Raw genomic sequence first — 19728 nt, forward strand, 5'->3', positions numbered from 1 at the left:
TGCTCACCTGGCCCCTTATGCTGGCCTGTGGGGGTCCATGTCTGCATCCACACTGCCCCTTCACCCCCTTCAAGTCTAGGATCCCACCTCCTCATCTCGTGTCCCAGGACCTGCCGGACCTGGAGTCCGACAGTGCTCAGCACACCCTTGGAGAGTGACCCAGTGAGTAGTGGTCCCATCCCAGCTTTAAGATCTGACCTGGGCCCAGACCAAGTGGTGGCCTGAATGGCCCCAGAACTGACCAGTACAGAGTCATCTCCTCCCTACACTCCCACACCCCCATGTGAGCATGGGGCAACTCTTAAGGACCTGACTTTGGGTGGCCAGGCAGGCAGCCCTGCCCCTAGGATGGAGTGAAGTTTGGGGGCCGAGGGGGTTCCCTGACCGTCCTTCCTCTCCACCCAGGGAGGCTGTGGTGTGAGCACGTCAGTGTTACGGTCACTCACGTGGCCAAAACACACAGAGCTGGGGCTCACATCCCAGTTGGAATCAACAGGCGCCAACGCCACTGAAGTGTCTGGGCTGTGGATTTCTTTGATTTGGGCCAAACTGCAAGCAGTGCCTTTGGGCCACCATCCAAGCCTCCCAGGAAGGAGCCCAGCACCCCAGTCCAGAGCCAGGATGAGTCTCCCTGCTGAACTGCTCCAGGTGAGGCTCCATGGCCGTCTGCTTAGAAAGGTCACCATGAGGCCCCCATCCCCTGCCTTTCAGGGACTGGCATGGTGGACCTTGCAGGTCACTGGGTCTGGTGGACCCTCTTGCAGATGGTGGAGAGTTAGAGGTGGGGGAGGGAAACCTTCCCGGTGACAGCAGTGTCAGGAGACCCTTTGCTGATGAGTGACCCCCAGCCATGACAGTGCTGCAGTGACCAGCTGGACAGTGTGTCTCTCAGATACAAAAGGGAACCAGCCATCAGAGGGCGGGTGTGGGAGGAGAGCCGTGACCAACCAGGGCTGAATCCCCAGGCAGTGGTATCCCCTCGGCCTCTGGCAGCTGCTTACCTATCTCTCTGTCCTCATTTACCCTATTGGGACGCCGGTCCTGCTACATTAGGACTGCCCATGCAGATCTTATGTCCCCTCCAATTAAGGCCACAATGTGAGGTCAACATATACATTTGGAGGGTACAATTTAACCGATAACAGGAAGTCAGGCAGGAGAACAAGACTCAGTAGGCTGTCAGCCCTTCCAGGCAGCCATGGGGATGTGAGGGGGACTCTCAGGGAGGACCCTGGGTCACCATGTCACCCCAGGGTGGAGTCACCCCCTGCAAGGAAAGGTGAGCAGGACGTTGGGGCTTCCACGGGCCAGTGACTGTAAGACTCTCCTGATTCTGAATGCTTTCCCCCGAGACAGTGGGTTGGCATCTGGTCCTGCAGTTATGAGCTATGAGGACCCCCTGGGTCCTGGACTCCTCCTCCCCCACGGTGTCAACAGGTGAGGAGAGAGGGCTCCTGTGTGGCAGCAGTGGACATCCCCCCAGCAAAAGGAAACATGAAATCGGGAGAATGGACCCAACGGGACCATCCCACCCTCAGCCCTGGCTGGATCCTGTGCACAGAAGGGGACAGCCCAGCCCTGCTCCCAGCCCCTGGGATTGCTGCATAGCTGGTGAGCCTGGACGGACTGACCCCCAGCTGCCGGCAGCACTCCCCTGAACCCCAGGGCCTGTAGAATGCCACCACTTTCTGTCTCAGAGCCCAGGGAGGGGCTGTTTCTAGACCTCCAGGTGCACCTCCCTCAGCCCACTGCCCCGCCCTGGTTGCTAGGCACCTGTTCCCCATAGAGACAGAACACTCCAAGGGGCTCTGAGCAGTTATTTGTGCCCAGAGGACACTGGCAGTCAGTGGCAGAGCTGAGAGCCTGACCAGCCATGGAGGGCCTCGTGTCTGTCACAGCCACAGCCACCTCGTCCACCTTCCAGCTGATCCTGGAGCACCTGTGCGCGATTCTGCTGCTGATTTCTGAGGGCTCGAGACAGGTCCCAGCTCTCCCTGTGCTCCTCCCTGTGATCCTGGTGGGCGCTCTGGTGGTGGTGTCTCTGATGGTGAAGAGACGACACACGTCAAGAAGTGTGAAGGCGCCAGACAAAAGGTGTCCTGCCCTTGACAAAGTCTGTGCAAGGCGCAATGAGAATATCGGACCCATGACAGAAGCTGACGACACTCCCAAGCCATCTGAGGTGGGGGCCAGTCCTCTCAAGTTAAAGACCTTGTGCTTGAAGGCCCTGAATGAGCACCTGAGCAGGATGTCGTCGCTTCAGGACCTGGCTGACTTAGTGAGAACCATTCACAGGAAACAGCCTCCTACACATTCCTTCATGACTGATGAGAAGCCCGTCACCGAAGCACCAGGGACTGGTGGAGAACAACTTCAGGAGAACATGCCGGATGACGGGAACAAAAACACTCCTCGTCCCGAAAGTCCAGAGCTGAGTCGAGACGAAACGGTGGGATGGAAGCAGGACGTCCAAGACAAAGAGAAGGAGAAAGAAGGGCCAGAGCCATCCACGGCACCAGTGGAGCGGGACCTGCAAGGTACAGTCAGCCAGTCCCTGTCCCTGGGGGGAAACCCACTGCAGACCAGCCCCAGGCCTGAGGTCCTTAGAGGTCACCTGGCTCCCGTCAAGCCCCAGGTCCAGTGTCAGAAGGAAGCAGGCAGTGCTGATCAGTCTGCCCGTGGGTCAGAAGGGGATCTCCAGGGTGTCCCTCGTGATGCTGCCCTCAACGTGTCCCTTCCAGGTGCTGACGAGGAAGATCAGGGAAGGGCCCGAGAACTGTGGGAGCAAAAGCAAAGAAATGAAGAGCTGGCAGCAGAAATAAGGAGCCTGCGGACCGAGAACATGTCTCTGCGGTGTGAAAATACAGACCTGAAGGATGAGGTTCAGCAGCTGAAGCTGACGCTTCGAGTTCAGCCTGATACATATGAGGATCGTCTAACCCGGGTCCAGAAACAGGTGCTGGAGGCGGAAAGGCGCTGCTCAGAAATGGAGGACAAACTGCTTGATGATGAAAGAAACATGAAGTCCACCTATCAGATGCTGAACACCTATAAGAAGATGGCCCAAGACATGAACCAGGAACTTCGAAGGAGCACTTTCTACTATGAGAAGGAGGTTCGGTACCACTGGGAAAGAGCTGAAGCAGCCTGGAAGGCCGCCGAGAACACGGAGAGGAAGCTCCAGGAGCTGTGGAGAGAAAACCATCGCAACAGGCAGCTGCTGGCCAGGGCCCAGTTCACCTTCCAGCCCTTCCCAGGTGGCCCTTTTGCTCCTGCTGCTCCACCCGCAGCCTACCGAGGCCCAGCAGTGCCAGTCTGTCCCCTGGGTCCCCAGTTCCCCAGGAATGAGCAGGGTCACGCAGGAAGAGCAAGAACCCAGGAACACCTTCTGGTCTGAATCGGTTCCCGAGGCACCTGGGCCCTGAGCCCCCACACCCAGGACACAATATCTGCCTGTGTTTCCATTCCATGGACTCAGATCCATCTCTTTTGACTTTAGCTATAGTTATTTAATTGATACTATAATTCCTCTAATTCAAGTAGATATAGAATTATAATCTTAATCTAGTCTTTTAAAATATTAACAATAAAGTTCGTTTAATGTAATTTTGTGAATATTGTACATTATTTCCATACATTGGACCCTCTAGAATTAGAGAATGTAAGTGTCCTTTTGAGTTAAATGAACAGTCCACTAGTACTTTGGCCATCCTTGAAGTCTGACACGGAACAGACCTTATTTAAAACCAAGAAGACCATCTCTACCTGCCGTGAGCTACTATTGGAAGTCTCTACAAGTAACTTAATATTCACCTGAATAAACTTGATTGTCTGTTTAAAAACGAGTGGGGACAACCCTGAAGAGCAGCAACACCCTTCAAAACATCAATATTTTTACCAGATTAGCTCTCAATTCATAAGTTACTTTTGGAAAGTTAAATTTTAAAAGCAGTACTTTCTTATTTTGTATTTTCTACATTTATCCTTGCTTTGTTTAAGATAGTTTGCTCTTTACATGGTTCTACATCTAATATAGAGAAAATAAAAGTTTTCCCCAGTGGCAAACACATACACAATGTACATAGTGTAATGCAGGTAAATGTCAGCTTTAGTCAGTGTGTCAGTAACAGAGGATAATGTATAAATAAAGATGCAGCATCTCTTTTGACATTTAAAGAAAAAGGGGGCAAGGCCACGGTCACACCACCAGGAAATGTAGAGATGATACCTGCGTCCCACAAGGGAGCTGCCTGGTGGAGCTGACAGGACCCCAGGAGAAGCCCTGGTCCCAGGTGGTGCAGGGGTGGACACCTGGGCGTGGTCTTCAGCTTTGGGGGGGGGGGAAGAGATGCCTAGGAGGGGCTCCAGGTGCTGACAATAGGAGCAGCTTCTCCTGCCCCAGGCCTGTGGGGAGGGGAGGGTGGGGAGGGGTTCACCTGGGCCCAGTGAGGAGCTATCAAGGGATCCAGGCCAAATTTCCACCCCAGTCAACTCCTGTCCTCCTGGCAGGGGCCCCCAGAGGGCCTCGGGAGCTCATTCAGGGGTCAGCATGGGGCATAGAAGAGGCCAGAGAGGGGCAAGTGGGTGGGGAGAGAATGGCCAGCACAAGTGAGTCTCTGTAATAGACAGAGGGAGGTCCCTCCCCCTCACTCCCGCCCAGTTGAGGGCTGTTCACTTTCCATGATGTCTCAGCACAATTCCAGGGGTTTGCGGGGTCAGTGAGGGGAAAGGACCCTGGGAGGCCTGGTAGCCCATAAAACTGCCACCTCAGTGAGGGTCAGTGCCAGAGGATCAAAGGGGAGCGGAAGGGGTGATGGTAGAAGAAGAGGAGAAGACAAGCCCTCAGGACTGGTTGGGAAGCTGGAGCAGGTGGTCTCCCCCTGGCCTCTGCAGGGCCCACTAGCCCGGACCTCGTCGGAGCCAACCCCGGCAGATATTTTCCGTCAGCAGCTTAGAAACCCACATGTGGCTGGTGTGCTGGTGTCGTTCTTGTCATGCTGGGGTGTATTTTGCAGCTGGAGCCGGGCTCCTTGCTGTCCACCTCAGCACAGTGTGGTGGTGGGGTGTGACTCTGAGGACCGCCAAGTGCTAGCCCTGTGCCTTTGGCCAGGTGTCTAACCTCTCTCACCTCAGTTTCTCACCTGCCAAATGAAAAGGCTGATACATAGCCCTGCAAGTGGGGTCAGCGAGCATCTCTGCAAGGGAAGGAAGCCCGGCACAGAGCAGAGCCCACACACATGCTGGACACTGGTGGTGGTGACATGCCAGGTGTAAAGTGACACTGTCCCTTTGACCAGACGGAGCTTCAGGGTGGTGATAAAGGCCAGATCTTCAGATTTGCAGGTCATCCAGGGCCAGGCAGAAGCGTGCAGAGCCGGTAATTGGTGGGACTCGGGTAAGAAGCCAGCCTGGCCTAGGGCCGGGCACTTGCAGTACATGGCAGGGCTGTGAGAGGTCATTGGCAAGATACCGTGCGCTCCCCTCGAATTGAGGACCCACGATCCTCGGCTGCACAGAGGTGGGGCAAGGCTGAGCCTGCAGGGAAATGCTCTGTCGCCAGAGTGGGGCTGGACAGGGGCTGTCACCTGTGCTGACTTAGGCCAGATCACCAGAGATTCTGGGAATCTCATCAGAAAAACAAGCCATTCCAAACACCCCCTGTGGGTCCTGCTTCCCGAATCTCAGACATAGTGAAGCCCTAGGCTCAAGGTAAAGAACCTCTCTGGACTGGAACCAGCTGGAGAGCCAAAGTGGGCCACACCCAGGCTCTGGGGACACCACCCTCAAGGCAGAGAGAGGGGAGCCTGTGCCGAGACCCTCAGGGATGGGGAAAGGGAGGCTCTGTCCTGAGAACAGACTGAGGGTCCCACATGTTTTGTGCTGGGAGATTTTCAACCACGTCGTAGAAGGGTCTGATGGTGACTTGGCAGAGGTGGCCATGGGCGAGTTTTGTCCGGGTCTGTCCAGGGAAGCTGCAGCTGGGTGAGGGCTGGCACTGGACATTGAGGGCAGAGATGGAGGGCTGGTGCCTGTGCAGAAGGGCTGGGAGTGAGACACTGGGAGGGCTGTGGCTCCTGGCATGAGTGGCGTGCAAGGATCCGGGGAGAGCCAGCGTGTGGTGCTCCTGCTGCCTCCATCTGAGAGGGACTCGGTCTGCAGGCCCCGACACAACAGGTGACCAGCAGATGACCAGCAGACAAGGAGCTGTGGGAATGCAGAAGAGAGTGGAAAAAGATGAGGAGGCAGGCTCTGGTCCTGGGGGAGACGGAGCAGGCCGAGGTCACGGGGTGTTGGTGGGGGTTCCAGACATGGCGCTGCTCACTCCCCGGGTTCCCGTCCACCGTGGCTAGAGTGACTTCAACTGACCATCTGCAGCCTCCATTAGTCCTTCTAACGGAGATAAATGCTGATCTTGCTGGGTAAGTTTGGGGGACTTGTCTCCAAAATGCTTGCTGTGTCTCGAATGCCACCGAAGACGTGGGACACCCATGCTTGAGCTTGAGTTCACGTTTACCCATGCCCTTCACCGGTTCCAATGAACAAAGCAGGTGTTGCTATTTGGATGGCAGCTACCTGGTCGGGCGGCACACAGAAGCTGTGGTTGTGGGATGTTCGAGCCAATCGAACATGCACCACATGGAGTGAGAGCTGCACATTCCCGGTAAAATCCACACCACACCATCCTCTCACAGGCTTTGCTGAGTTTCAGAATTTCTAGGTAGAGAAATATCAACTATATTCATAATCGGCCAGTGTACAGTTCCAGAAAATTTGCTGCAATGTTCCTTTAAACACAGAGCGGCACAGAGGCCAACACGGGGCTGTCTGTCGTAGCTGGTGGCCCACGGTGATCTGCAGGATGACAGGGGCCTGACAGCCAGCACCGTGTGCATGCCGTTGTAGCAACATAGCCCTGAGCCTTCTGGAAGGCACAGAACATGGTTTCAGTTGGTTAATTACAAAGAGAAAATGGCTAAAGTCATATCGGGACGCACCCAGAGGGTTCAGAGCCTCACACTGACCAGTTGTTGAAGTGTCCAGAGGACGGGCATGGCTCAGAGCTCAGCTGGTTCGCTGGGTTGTGAAGGCTGGCCTGGTGGGGTCACCCTCTGAGGACAGTCCTGTCTTCTCTCCAGACAGCCATGGTTCCCAGACAGGCTCCAAGTCGCTGTCTCTGCACTTCCACCAAGGATTGAGCCAAAGACTTTCTCACTTCTGTGACCACCGCCCCGGCGAGCATGCTTTGGGGACCCCAGCGAGGTCTGACCATGTCCCGCTGGCACTGCCCGGGGCAGATTCCTGGTGGGGCCTCAGCCTGGCAGTTGGAGACCACTGGGGCAGGAGCAGCATGGGGAGAAGGACGAGCACAAGTCAGAGAGTGACTCCTCCAGCAGAGAGATCATAGGACAGCCTGGAGTCCTCGGGCAGGAGAGACGGAAGTCACTGTGGAGGCCTTACCAGGGCGCGCCTCTGAAGCCATAGCGGTTCTTGAGAACTGAAAAGCCCGTCTGCACTGGTGGCCCGAGGGCTCCCCTGAGTGCGGGTGGCTCGTGTCTTTTCATCTGCCTGTGGGGACCTCCTCTGCCCCCACGTCCCTGATGGAGTGAGGGGAGGGCAGAGGTCTGCTGACCCCAGGAGACGTGGTGCTGCCCAGTCCTGGCTCATCTGGATGGACCTGCAGAGGCTGCTCCCCGATAGATGGGCTCACCATCCCCTCGGGCTTCCCAGGGCACATCAGGCTCCTGACTGTGCTGTGATTTCTTTGTATAGCTCCAGACTGGGTTCTGGAACATTCCCTCAAAAGTAGAGCTTTCAAAGCAGAGAGAAGCAAGTGAAAAGGACCCTGTCCTTTGGACGGGAGCTTGGCTTTCGAATGGGGAAGAAACCTGTCCTGAAGGTGGTTCCCAGCAGGCGGCACACCTGTGCCTAGGCAGCCCTCACCTGGCTGCCCTTCCTCGTGTCTCCCTTCCCTTGAGGATGTGGGCGCTCATGTCTCTGACACTGACTCCCTGAACTGCCATGCCTCCCTCAGGCCTCTGAAATGTGAACGAGCTCTGTGCATGGCAGACCCAGTGAGAGGCAGGGGGCGGGGGGAGGGGCTGCACTGTCTTTGCTGTATGTGAACACCTGGCAGATGTGTGGAATCGGACGAGAGGAGAAGTGTTCGGTTCCTTATTATTTTAATGTATTTATGTGGAAAGCCTTGACTGTTCCCTTGGTGAGTCCGATGTGTGTTGCCCCTTTGACCCATGACTGTCTCTCATTTGTGACCTTGGTCCGCCTGTGCCTCCTGAAGGAAGTGACCGTAGTGGGCCCGTTTGACGTCCTAGAGGAAAAGTCTGCTTCAGTGGTACATTTTGCTCGTAATCAAGGACTGTGCATGTCACCGCTACTAAGTGTTTGTACTCTTATAAAGACTGAATACACTCTCCCCTAGCTGTGCCTGCCTCTCCTACATACTTGCCGACACATCCTGAAACACAGTCCGGGCGGTTGAAGTGCTTGGCCACCAGGCGGGGGTCACGGGGGGTGGTCTGCGGGTGTTTGCTCCCCACGCCTCCCTGCTTTCCGAACTGAGGTTGTGTGATGGACACACAGACAATGGCATTTTGGGAGAGGTCAACATTTTTCTTTGGGTGGCACAGGCTCTCCCATGAAGACTCTGAAAAGTGCACGAGGAGAATTTCACCTGGAGGTTTGGTCCTAGCTTGGGCCTAGGGGGCAGGGTGAGGACGAGGGCGGGGGTCTGGGTGGGCTGGTAGATTGCCCCACTCTGACATCATGACTGTGCACAGAAGGTTTTCCACACACACCACCCTGCTCACACCTTGTGTCCCCCTGTGCGGAGGCTCAGAGTGTGGTGTGGTAGGAGTCATGAGCCCGTCCGGCGCCCCCGAAAGTGGGAGGCAGGGAGGAGTGACTGTCGAGTCTCTGCGTAAATGTTCTGTGGGGAGTCAGAATGTCTCTAAGGGGCCTGAGCTTATCTGGCTCAACCCCAGCCCTTTGGAGGAAGAGCCAGTGGGGGCCCAGGAAAGGTGTGCTTTCAAAGAGATTTTTATGTGTTTCAACAGCCCGGGATCCTTGGGTGCACTGGCCTGGAGGGCGGGCACCTGGGGGGCGAGGCTGCCCCTTGGAAAATGCAGAGCAATTAGACAGTGGCCGCCATGGTCAGAGGGAAAGTCAGGAGCAAGCCAAGCCATCATAGGTGTCCTCACATTTTTAGGTCATTTTCAAATTGATAGAATGTTTAAATTTATGTCTGAGGAGCATACTCCACCATCCCACATCGATTCCTGGAACTAGAAAAAAGGTGTAATACTAAGAACTTTGTTATTAGTATTTTTATTTAATTTATGAAGGTGTTAGGGTCTGGATCGTATCCCCCAAATTCTTCTGTTGTAGCCCTAACCCCCAGTTGCTGGGGGTTAGTGTTGAGTTCAAGGGGGAACTAGCCAGAGCATAGCTATAAGGAAGTAAAAGTTGCTTTGCTAACTATTGCAAGGGGACTCTGGGACACACCTGAAGAACAGGGTGTTCCAGGATGTGGTGCAAAGAAAGACGGCTGTCAGTTTACCCATCTGGACAGTTACTAAAGACGGCTGGCAGTTTAGCCATCTGGACAGTTACTAAAGAGGTTTGGCCGTTTGGCCAACTGGACAGTTAGGAAATTTTTACCCCTGTGCACGAGCTCCACTGACCAATCAAATAAAAGAGCACGAGCCAGTGCACAAGTTAACTCACCTATTGCTAACTGCCACATTGCTAACTCCCACTGAGCCAATCGCTAACCGCCACATCTGCTTCTGTATCCAGCTTGCTTGCGCTCCACTATAAAACCCTGAGCCTGGAAGCGTTTGGCGCGACTGTGGTTTGCAGCCCTTGCGGGCACCCTGTCCTTGGACACTTTGAGAGTTCGCCCCTGCGCAGGTTAAACGTGGCCAATAAAGTAACGTCTTTGAACCCCTGAAAGTCTCCGACGTTTGTTCTTGCGGTCTTGAATGCAACACTTGGAGGCCCCAGCGAGATTTCCCTTTGCGGAGTTTCGGTTCGGAGACCGGATGGGCAGCCCGGGCTGAGTAAGTATTCGCGAGGATCCTCTTTTGGTTTTGGAAGGTATAGACCAGTTGACCCTGTGGTGGCAGGGGGGGGTGCTGCCAGCAGTCCACCCAGGGGCTCCCACAGGAGGGGATGTCCTCGGGAGTTGTGACTAGGACACATTTGGTATTATTTTCGTTTCCCACTTGCTTTCCTTTTGCGCTGCGCCGCGCCACAACAGTTTGAGAGTGGCTTGAGAGCGACCGAATGCCTGAGAACCGAGGTTCACTTTTGTGTGGGTGTGAGAGACGAGTGTGTGTTTGGCAACTGGTTTCTTAACTCTTTTGATTTCAGCTCTCATTTTCGAGATCCCGAAGGTCATCCAGTATATAAAGATGGGCCAGAGAGAGTCCGTGCCTGGGACCCCCCTTGGCTGCTTGCTAAAGAATTTTTCTGATTTCAAGAGGCGGGCAAGCGGCTACGGGGGACCTCCGCCGGACCCAGAGTTCCTCCGAACGTTTTGCCAGCTCTAGTGGCCCACCTTTAATGTTGGCTGGCCCACGGAGGGCACCTTTGATCTGCCCACCCTGTTTGCCGTCCGGGCAACGGTTTATAGGGTACCCCACTCAGACCAATATTTGTACATAGATGTCTGGGTGGACATTGCTACTGAGCACCCAGGTTATATTAGAAGATGCATGCAGACAAACAGGAGGGGTAGGAGAGCAATATGTGCTACTTCAAAGCCCAGGCCAGGAGGGGGAGCGGAATCTGGCAATGGTCATGCCCTGAGGAAACCACTGGGTAAGCCCAGGCTTTGACCAGTGCTCCCAGGGCAGCCAGAAGACCCACGTGATTCTGTGAATGTTCCACCTCCCTACCCTCTCCCAGAAAAACCAGATTCCACACACCCAGGAGGGGATAGAGTATTAAGTCCCCCACATACCCTCGGAGGCACACATTATGAGGAAGGCGCCATATCCTCGGGCGGGGTGCACGGCCCTCTGGCGGGAGATAACGCTACCTCCACCATTTTGTTTCCGCGGGAAGGGCCTGCCATTTTGCCGCTTCGAGAGGCGCCCCCAGCCCCGGATGCGCCACCGATCGCTCCTCCCTGGCTAATATATGTACCCTTTCCACTAGTGATTTATATAATTGAAAGCACCAAAACCCCCCATTTTCGGTAAAGCCTCAAGGGTTAATCTCCCTCCTTGAGACCATTTTTAGAACCCACCAGCCCACGTGGGATGACTGTCAGTAGATCCTGCAAACCCTCTGCACATCAGAAGAGAGGGACAGGATTATTAGGGAGGCTGCAAAAGCTGTCATGGGGGAGGAGGGCGGCACAGCAGCGGGGAGGAGGGAACTAGAAGATATCCTCCCCTCTCAGCCACCTGATTGGGACTCCATTTCCAGTCGAGGAAGGGACGCGCTCCTCCAATGTCTCAGGGTTCTACTCAGGGGACTAAAAGCGGCAGCTAGGAAGCCCACCAACTTCAGCAAAGTCAGTGAGGTCATACAAGGACAAGAGGAATCCCCTGCTGCCTTCTTAGAAAGACTTATGGAGGCTTATAGGGTATACACCCCCTTAGATCCAGAAGCTCAAAAAAATAGAAGACTTGTCAATATAGCATTTGTAACTCAGGTAGCATCAGACATTAGAAAGAAATTGCAGAAACTAGAAGGCTTTGAGGGAGAGAATATAGGGAAACTCTTAGAGATAGCCCAAAAGGTATACATCAATAGGGATGATCCAGAAGTTGGCAGGGCAAAGGGGGTTGCCAAGATTTAATTGCCGCGCAGAAGCCTTCCCCAAAAGGAAAAGGGGGACAACAAAAGGGCCAGAGGCAGCGGCTGGATAAAAATCAATGTGCCTATTGCAAAGAGAAGGGACACTGGAAGCGAGACTGCCCAAAGTTAAAGGCAGAAGCCCTCAGCCAGAAACAGGGCCCAGAAGTCCTGCTCCAAACCCTAGACTGACGGGGCCAGGGCTCCATCCCTGTAGGCTCCCAAGAGCCCATGGTCAGCTTGACAGTCGAAGGCAAGCCAATAGACTTCCTGGTCGACACGGGAGCCACATTTTCACTTTTAAAGAAACCACAAGGACTGATCCAAAACGCCACCACAAAAATAGTGGGGGCAACAGGTAAAGCGGAGGCCTATCCCTGGACAACGGCCAGGATTACTGACTTAGGCCAAGGCACCATCACCCACTGCTTCCTAGTCATTCCAGACTGCCCTTACCCGCTACTCGGAAGAGATTTGTTGCAGAAGCTTCAGGCCACCATCACCTTCAGACAAGCGGGGATCCCCTCGGAGGAGAAGGACCAGGGAGCGGAGGTCAGTCTGGAGGTAATGGTGCCTTTATCTGAAGAATACCTACTTGCAGCCCTGCAAGAAGGTAAGGAGGAGGGAGTCGGGGTAACCGAGGTGCTACGTGGGGAAGTACCTGGGGTATGGGCGGAGGCAAATCCTCCGGGACTAGCAGCCCACTAACCACCAGTGCAAGTTTAGCTGGCTAGTACCGCCAGCCCCATCAGAATCAGGCAATACCCTGTTCCTGCAAGAGCCAAACAAGGGATTGCCCGGCACCTGCGGCGGCTATTAGAGGCTGGGATCCTCCGGGAATGCCAGTCCGCCTGGAATACCCCATTACTCCCTGTCCAGAAGCCAGGGACCCAAGACTACCGCCCGGTACAGGACTTGCATGGAGTAAATGCCAGGGTAGAGACTATACACCCCACGGTGCCAAATCCATATACCCTGCTAAGCTCTTTGCCTCCCACGCACACTTATTACTCCATCCTAGACCTGAAGGACGCCTTCTTCTGTATTCCCCTGGCCCCCCAGAGCCAGGAAATATTTGTCTTCGAGTGGAATGATCCAGAGAAGGAAAAATTAGGCCAGTTCTCGTGGACCAGGCTCCCACAACGGTTAAAGAACTCCCCCACTATTTTCAACGAGGCCCTCAGTAAAGACTTGCAGGTTTTCCGTTCCTCCCACCCATCGATTGTGCTGCTCCAGTATGTGGATAATATCCTCATAGCTGCCAGGACCAGAGGGGAGTGCGAAGAAGCCACCATAGATTTGCTGCGGGACCTCGAGAGGAAGGGATACCGAGTCTCCGCCAAGAAAACCCAGATTGTGACTCTAACTGTAAGTTATTTGGGTTATAACTTACAAGGGGGGCAGAGGACTCTGACAAGTCAGCGGATACAGACAGTCTTGCAGATTCCTGAGCCCACCACCAAGAGGCAAGTACGGGAGTTCCTGGGGGCAGTTGGCTACTGCCGATTGTGGATATTAGGGTTTGCAGAACTGGCAAAACCGCTACATGAGCTAACCCGAGGCAAGGAAGAGCAGTTTACATGGACAGATAAGGAGAGGCAGGCCTTTCAGGCACTGAAAGAGGCCCTCGTAGCTGCCCCAGCTCTGGCGCTGCCGGATTTGACTAAACCCTTCCAACTGTTCGTGGCAGAGAAGGGAGGGGTAGCTCTAGGAGTACTAAGCCAGGAGCTAGGGCCATGGAAGAGGCCTGTCGCCTACCTCTCCAAGAAACTTGACCCTGTAGCCTCGGGATGGCCGACTTGCCTGAGGGCGCTGGCTGCCACCTCAATATTAGTCAAGGAGGCCAGCAAGTTAACATTAGGGCAAGATATACAAGTAATTGGAGAACATTATGTAGAACAAGTCCTGCGGGCACCCCCAGACAGGTGGTTATCAAACGCGCGGCTGACACAATACCAAGCCCAGCTGTTAAACCCACCAGCAGTCCAGTTCCTTAAGACTACAGCTCTGAACCCTGCTACCCTGCTCCCAGTCCCGGATACCACTATCATCCATGACTGCAGACTGGTGCTCGATACAGTCACGGGCACCCGCCCAGACTTAAGAGACCAGGCATATGAAAAGGCAGATTTGACCCTCTTCACCAATGGGAGCAGTTTTATCAAAGATGGGCAGAGGTATGCAGGGGCAGCGGTGACCACAGAGGATAAGGTTTTGTGGCAGCAGGCGCTACCCACAGGGACTTCTGCACAGAGGGCGGAGTTGATTGGACTAACTAGAGCTTTACAGATGGCAGAGGGGAAGACTGCCAATATCTATACAGACAGCCGTTATGCATTTGCCACCGCCCATATTCATGGAGCAATATACAAGGAGAGAGGCCTACTAACAGCAGGCGGGAAGGACATTAAAAACCGCAATGAAATACTTGCCCTGCTCGATGCCATTTGGCTGCCCGCGAAAGTTGCAATCATACATTGCAAAGGACATCAGAAGGGGAACTCTCCTATTATACGAGGCAACCATTTTGCAGACAGTGCTGCCAAAGAAGCGGCCACTGGCCCGCCAGAGAACCTCCTCTCGATAATACCTCAACAAACACTGCCTCCGAATCCTAAATATACCCCTGAAGAAGAACAGGCAGGGATTAAGCTAGGAGGGAAAAGGAATCAACAAGGCTGGATAGAGCTCCCAGACCGGAGGCTCTATCTACCTCAAGGAGTAGTTAGAGAAATAGAAAGAGACATCCATGCCAACACCCACCTAGGGCAGAATAAGTTAGAACAATTAGTCAAAAAATATTATACAGGACCCAATATCAAGGAGATTATCCATTCCGTTACGTCCAGATGCAATATATGTGCAAAGGTAAATGCCCAAAATAAGAAGCTACCTCCCCTAGTAAGGTATCCAGGAAAAGCCCCAGGGGAGTTGTGGGAGATAGATTTCACTGAGATTCCCACAGGAAACACAGGATATAAATATCTACTAGTGTTAGGAGATACGTACTCAGGGTGGGTTGAGGCATTCCCCACACGAGGGGAAACAGCCTCTACAGTTTGTAAGTTGTTATTAAGAGAAATTATACCAAGGTATGGCCTCCCTTTAGCGATTGGCTCAGATAACGGATCGGCCTTCATTTCCAAAATATCTCAAGAATTAGCCACAAGATTAGGGATTACCTGGAAACTACATTGTATATATAGACCCCAAAGTTCAGGTCAAGTAGAAAGGATGAACAGGACTTTGAAAGAAACCACAATGAAATTAAATGAGGAGACCAGCGAGAATTGGGTCGAGCTACTCCCTTTCGCCATTTTCCGTGTAAGATGCACGCCCTATATTAAGACTTGGGCCCCTTATGAACTCCTAATTGGGCAACCTATACCTCCGGTTCCCCAATTGACTAGAGAGGAAATAGAAGCCTCTAACCACAACTTTCTCAAGCCACTACAGGCTCTGCAGAATCCGAAGTGAGGTGCGAGCTTTCTTACAGGTCCCCCCACCAGAGGCAGACAAGGTGCCTGATCAACCAGAACCTGGGCAGTGGGTGTGGATACTCAACCATCGCAGAGGAAACTTGGAGCCCAGGTGGACTGGCCCCTACCAGGTACTGTTGAGCACCCCGTCCTCTGTCCAGGTAGCTGAGAAACCATATTGGGTTCCCCTCTCCCACATCAAGCCGGCAAAGGCGCCAGGTGAGGAGTTCCAGAGATGGCAAGTCCAGCGAGACCCAGACAATCCCTTAAAACTCACCTTCTCCAGTACCTAGGAATTTGGTTCCTGTGTTGGGCCCCCACTTGTGGACTTGAGTACCAGGAACGGGTATTAATCAGAACTTCAGATGGGACAGTGATCGCTTCCAACGATACCTGGGGAGAGAACACACCTATAACCTTAAAGGCTGACTTCTCTAAACTATTTGGAGATGACATTTGTAATACCCAGCTCGGGCATAGGTATAGTGAGGGACACAACGGTCCCTTAGGGAATAACTGGCAGTCCAATACTGAATGTGGTACCTCTCTGAAAAACAAAAACCTATATTTCACAGGAGCATATGGGTGTCCAGAGCCCCCCAATAAGTGGACTCAAAGTTGTGGGGGATTCAATGATTATTACTGTAAAAGTTGGGGTTGTGAAACTTTAGTCCTATAAGGTGGTTGGCATCCAGGAGGAGACGTAGGAAATCATATCAATCTCACGAGATTGTTGAAGCAGCCACAGACAGGATGGGACAAAGATTGCTCTGTTAACAATTGCAACCCTACTGTTTTCACACTTGTAAACTCAAGTGATCCCGCATGGGGGAAAGGTCGAACATGGGGAATTCGATTATATGTGTCAGGAACCGACCCCGGGACCTTCTTTACCATTAGAAAACTTCCCTTGAAAGGAAAACCAGTGCTCCGAGGAGTAGGGAATGGGCTGCCCCCAAGGCCACCAAGGCCCTCCATCAATCTGCCAGGAGAGCCTGAGGCATCTAGGGGCCCAGGGGACACAACAGAGCTTACATCAATAGGCCCTACAGAAGCAGAGCCTCCCGGTCACCGGGGACCTCTGCATGCCCCAAGCCCACTCCGTGAGAGACCACATCACCAAGGAGCAGATGCTCTGAATCCGCTACACAAGATTTTTCCCTATTTCAATGACACTCAGCCAGACATCACAGAGTCCTCTTGGCTATGTTTGAGTCCAGGGCCTCCATTCTATGTAGGATTAGGGGCCAACACAACTACAGGAAGTACCAACGCACCTAGCACTGCGCCCCTACCAAGTGACAGATCAGAGGAAAGTCAGCAAAGAGACGATTGCTTAACTGATAGTACATTAACTCTTCCTGAATTCCATGGGAAAGGGACCTGTTACCTCCTCGCTAATTATAGTTTAGCCACCTCTATACTATCGTGATTATTGTCTGAACCAAGAGACATTGGCTTTACTTGACAACTGGTCCATGTCACAGGCTACGAAGGCTGCTGAGGGTCTATGGATTATTAGCCTTCATCAAAAAAAAGCGTAGAAGTAGTTAAACTAATGGTACTTTCCCAGCCCTACACAATCCTACCCACAGATGAAATGGAGTCCAGGGTTTGACCTACTCTCAAGGAAATGGGGGAAAGTTGAGGGCAAGGGGGAACTCGCCAGAGCATAGCTATAAGGAAGTAAAAGTTGCTTTGCTACCTAATGCAAGGGGGCTCCAGGACACACCTGAAGAACAGGGTGTTCCAGGATGTGGTGCAAAGAAAGACAGTTGGCAGTTTAGCCATCTGGACAGTTACTAAAGACGGTTGGCAGTTTAGCCATCTGGACAGTTACTAAAGACGGTTGGCAGTTTAGCCATCTGGACAGTTACTAAAGAGGTTTGGCAGTTTGGCCAACTGGACAGTTAGGAAATTTTTACCCCTGTGCACGAGCTCCACTGACCAATCAAATAAAAGAGCACGAGCCAGTGCACGAGTTAACTCACCAATCGCTAACTGCCACATTGTGTCCCTGAGCCAATCGCTAACCACCACATCTGCTTCTGTATCCAGCTTGCTTGCACGCCTCTATAAAACCCTGAGCCTGTGAGCGTTTGGCGCGACTCTCCTTTGCAGCCCTCTCGGGCACAGTGTCCTTGGACACTTTGAGAGTTCACCCCTGCGCAGGTTAAACATGGCCAATAAAGTAACATCCTTGATCCCCTGAAAGTCTCCGACGTTTGTTCTCGCGGTCTTGAATGCAACATTAGGCGGGGGTTGGAGACAGGGCCTTGAAAGAGGAGCAAGTGGAAATAGACCACCATGGGGGTGGGTCCTGTTCCAGTGCCACAGGTGTCCTTATGAGAAGNGTTCTCGCGGTCTTGAATGAAACATTAGGCGGGGGTTGGAGACAGGGCCTTGAAAGAGGAGCAACTGGAAATAGACCACCATGGGGGTGGGTCCTGTTCCAGTGCCACAGGTGTCCTTATGAGAAGGGGAAGTCTGCACCCGCAGAGGGACACCAGATATTCAGAGGGAACGACCAGCACAAGACCTGAGATGGTGGCATCTGCCAGCCAAGTAGAGACCTCAGGACAAACCCAACCTGCCCGTCACCTTGACCTCAAACCATCAGCCCCCAGAACCGGGAGAAGCGAAGGACTGCCATTCCCGCAACCTGGCCAGGCATTTCGTGGCGGCAGCCCAGTGGGCTGATGTGGGGTGGGGGTGCAAACAGGAACATATATATATTGTGTAAGTCGCTCAGGTCCGTCCCATTCCCTGCATCCTGGTCATCCTTTTCCTAACTGCTGAAGCTCCCGGGAAGCTGTCTGTGGAGTGAAAGTTGGCCTCGTCCAAGCGCCCTCCGCCCCAGGTGCCAGGGCCGTGTCCTTCCCAAGCATGGACCTCCATCCACAGCCTGTCCCTTAAGGGGCCAGAGTGAGCAGTCCAAGCTTCGCTGGCTCCCACACAGCCCGCAGCCTGTACTTCTCCGTGTTTCCAGTTTCAGTTTTGTTTTTATAAAGAGGCTCCCCATCCTTACCAGCCAACCTTGGCCTTTGGGCTGGAGGTGACCAAGCCCTGCCTCAGCCCTTCCAGGGTCCCTGTGGCATGGTCGTGTGTCCGTCCCGCAGGGGGGCGTGGGTGGCCTGCCCCAGTCACATCAGCAGGGCTGCTGCAGCCACACGCTGCCCCCACCCACAAAAGGGAGCGAGAGGCTCTTGGTGGGACACTGGGGCTGGCGTTCTCTGGAAGAGTTCCCTGGGGTGCCATGGTGCGCTGAGGGGGATCGGTCTGGCCCAAGGAGTTACCCTGAGGGCGTCAAGAGTTAGCCGGGACTGGCCTCTCTCTTCCCTGCTGGGAGACTTCCATCTGCAGGCTGGGCTGGGCTTCAGCTGGGGCCGAAGGGTTTTAGAGAGAGAGGAAGAGGGGACAGGGAGAGAGACAGAGAGAAACATCCGTGTGACAGAGAAATATCAACCAGCCACCTGCTGTACTCGTCCGGACCAGGGATCCAGCCCTCAAACTTTGGATGCACGTGAGGCCTCAAGCAGCTGCGCCACCCGTCAGGTGGAATCCTGCTATGATGTGGCCCCGGGATCCATGCTGTTCTTTTATTCTCAATTGACTTGATTTTGAAAAAATTTTAGGTGTGACTATGGGAAGACAGTACAGATAGTCCTTGGCCCCCATCCCCTGGCGTCCCCACTCTCATTGCCAGAGGACGTGTGTGACAGCCAAGATCCCGGTGTTGGCGTGTCACCGCTAACTAGCCTCTAGGCTTTCTGTGGATGTCACCAGTTGTCCCATCAATGTCCTCTTCTGATCCAGGGTCCAACCCAAACGTCACTCTCTGTTGAGTTGTCATGTCCCCACCCGAGTGGGCTCCGGCCTGTGGCTGTTTCTCTGTCTTACATAGGTTTGCATGCCCTTGGGTGTCTCGACGCGTCCAGCCAGGTGTCCTGTGCGATGGGTTTGTCTGCAGTTCCTTTGTGGGCTGACTGAGGCCCGCAGGTGTCTGTGAAGAGCCCCACTGAGGTGAGGTGTATGCTGGGTCACCGGGTGTCGGGAGTGGGTGGAGCTGACCCGGAGCACACCGTTCAAGCAGGATCTGTGACCTTGCTGCCCTTCCCTGGATTCATGGTGGTCTGGGGGGCTGGTGACCAAATCTCGCCCCTTTCCCCGACCTCCTGTAAAATGAGGAGAAGGGGGTCTCCGTGCCAGGCCTCAAACACGGAGTGTTCCTCAGAGTTTCCCTTTAAGAAAGGTGTGCCTCCACCTGTCATGTGTTGATCTGTCTGTCTGTCATTTGCACCTATCGGTACGGACCCTTGGGCATCAGTGCATTGCTCATTTTGCTGCTCAGGATGTCCCAGCTTCAGCCACTGGGAGTTCCTGCCTCCCGGTTCCTGGGCCCCTTGGAAGGGTGTCTTGTCCCCAC

General features: G+C 53.8%; 1 protein-coding gene across 1 annotated transcript; it reads left to right on the forward strand.

Moving 5' to 3' along the window:
• The first annotated feature begins 1873 nt into the window (after positions 1-1873).
• Positions 1874-3444, forward strand: LOC118998102 (uncharacterized). Its single transcript, XM_037062009.1, has 2 exons — positions 1874-2537; positions 2742-3444. Exons 1-2 carry the CDS (start codon positions 1874-1876, stop codon positions 3395-3397), a joined length of 1320 nt encoding a protein of 439 aa, XP_036917904.1. The 3' UTR covers positions 3398-3444.
• The last annotated feature ends 16284 nt before the right edge of the window (positions 3445-19728 follow it).

This window comes from Sturnira hondurensis, unplaced genomic scaffold (genome assembly GCF_014824575.4).
Source record: "Sturnira hondurensis isolate 20B ecotype Veracruz unplaced genomic scaffold, ASM1482457v3 Scaffold0013927, whole genome shotgun sequence".
NCBI classification, from domain to species: Eukaryota; Metazoa; Chordata; class Mammalia; order Chiroptera; family Phyllostomidae; genus Sturnira; species Sturnira hondurensis.

What these genes read in the sequence shown, in the direction of transcription:
- LOC118998102 (XM_037062009.1), top strand. Translation starts at nt 1,874, where the DNA reads ATGGAGGGCCTCGTGTCTGTCACAGCCACAGCCACCTCGTCCACCTTC. An exon ending in AGTGGAGCGGGACCTGCAAG is followed by an intron (nt 2,538 to 2,741) that starts GTACAGTCAGCC and finishes TGTCCCTTCCAG; the next exon opens with GTGCTGACGAGGAAGATCAG.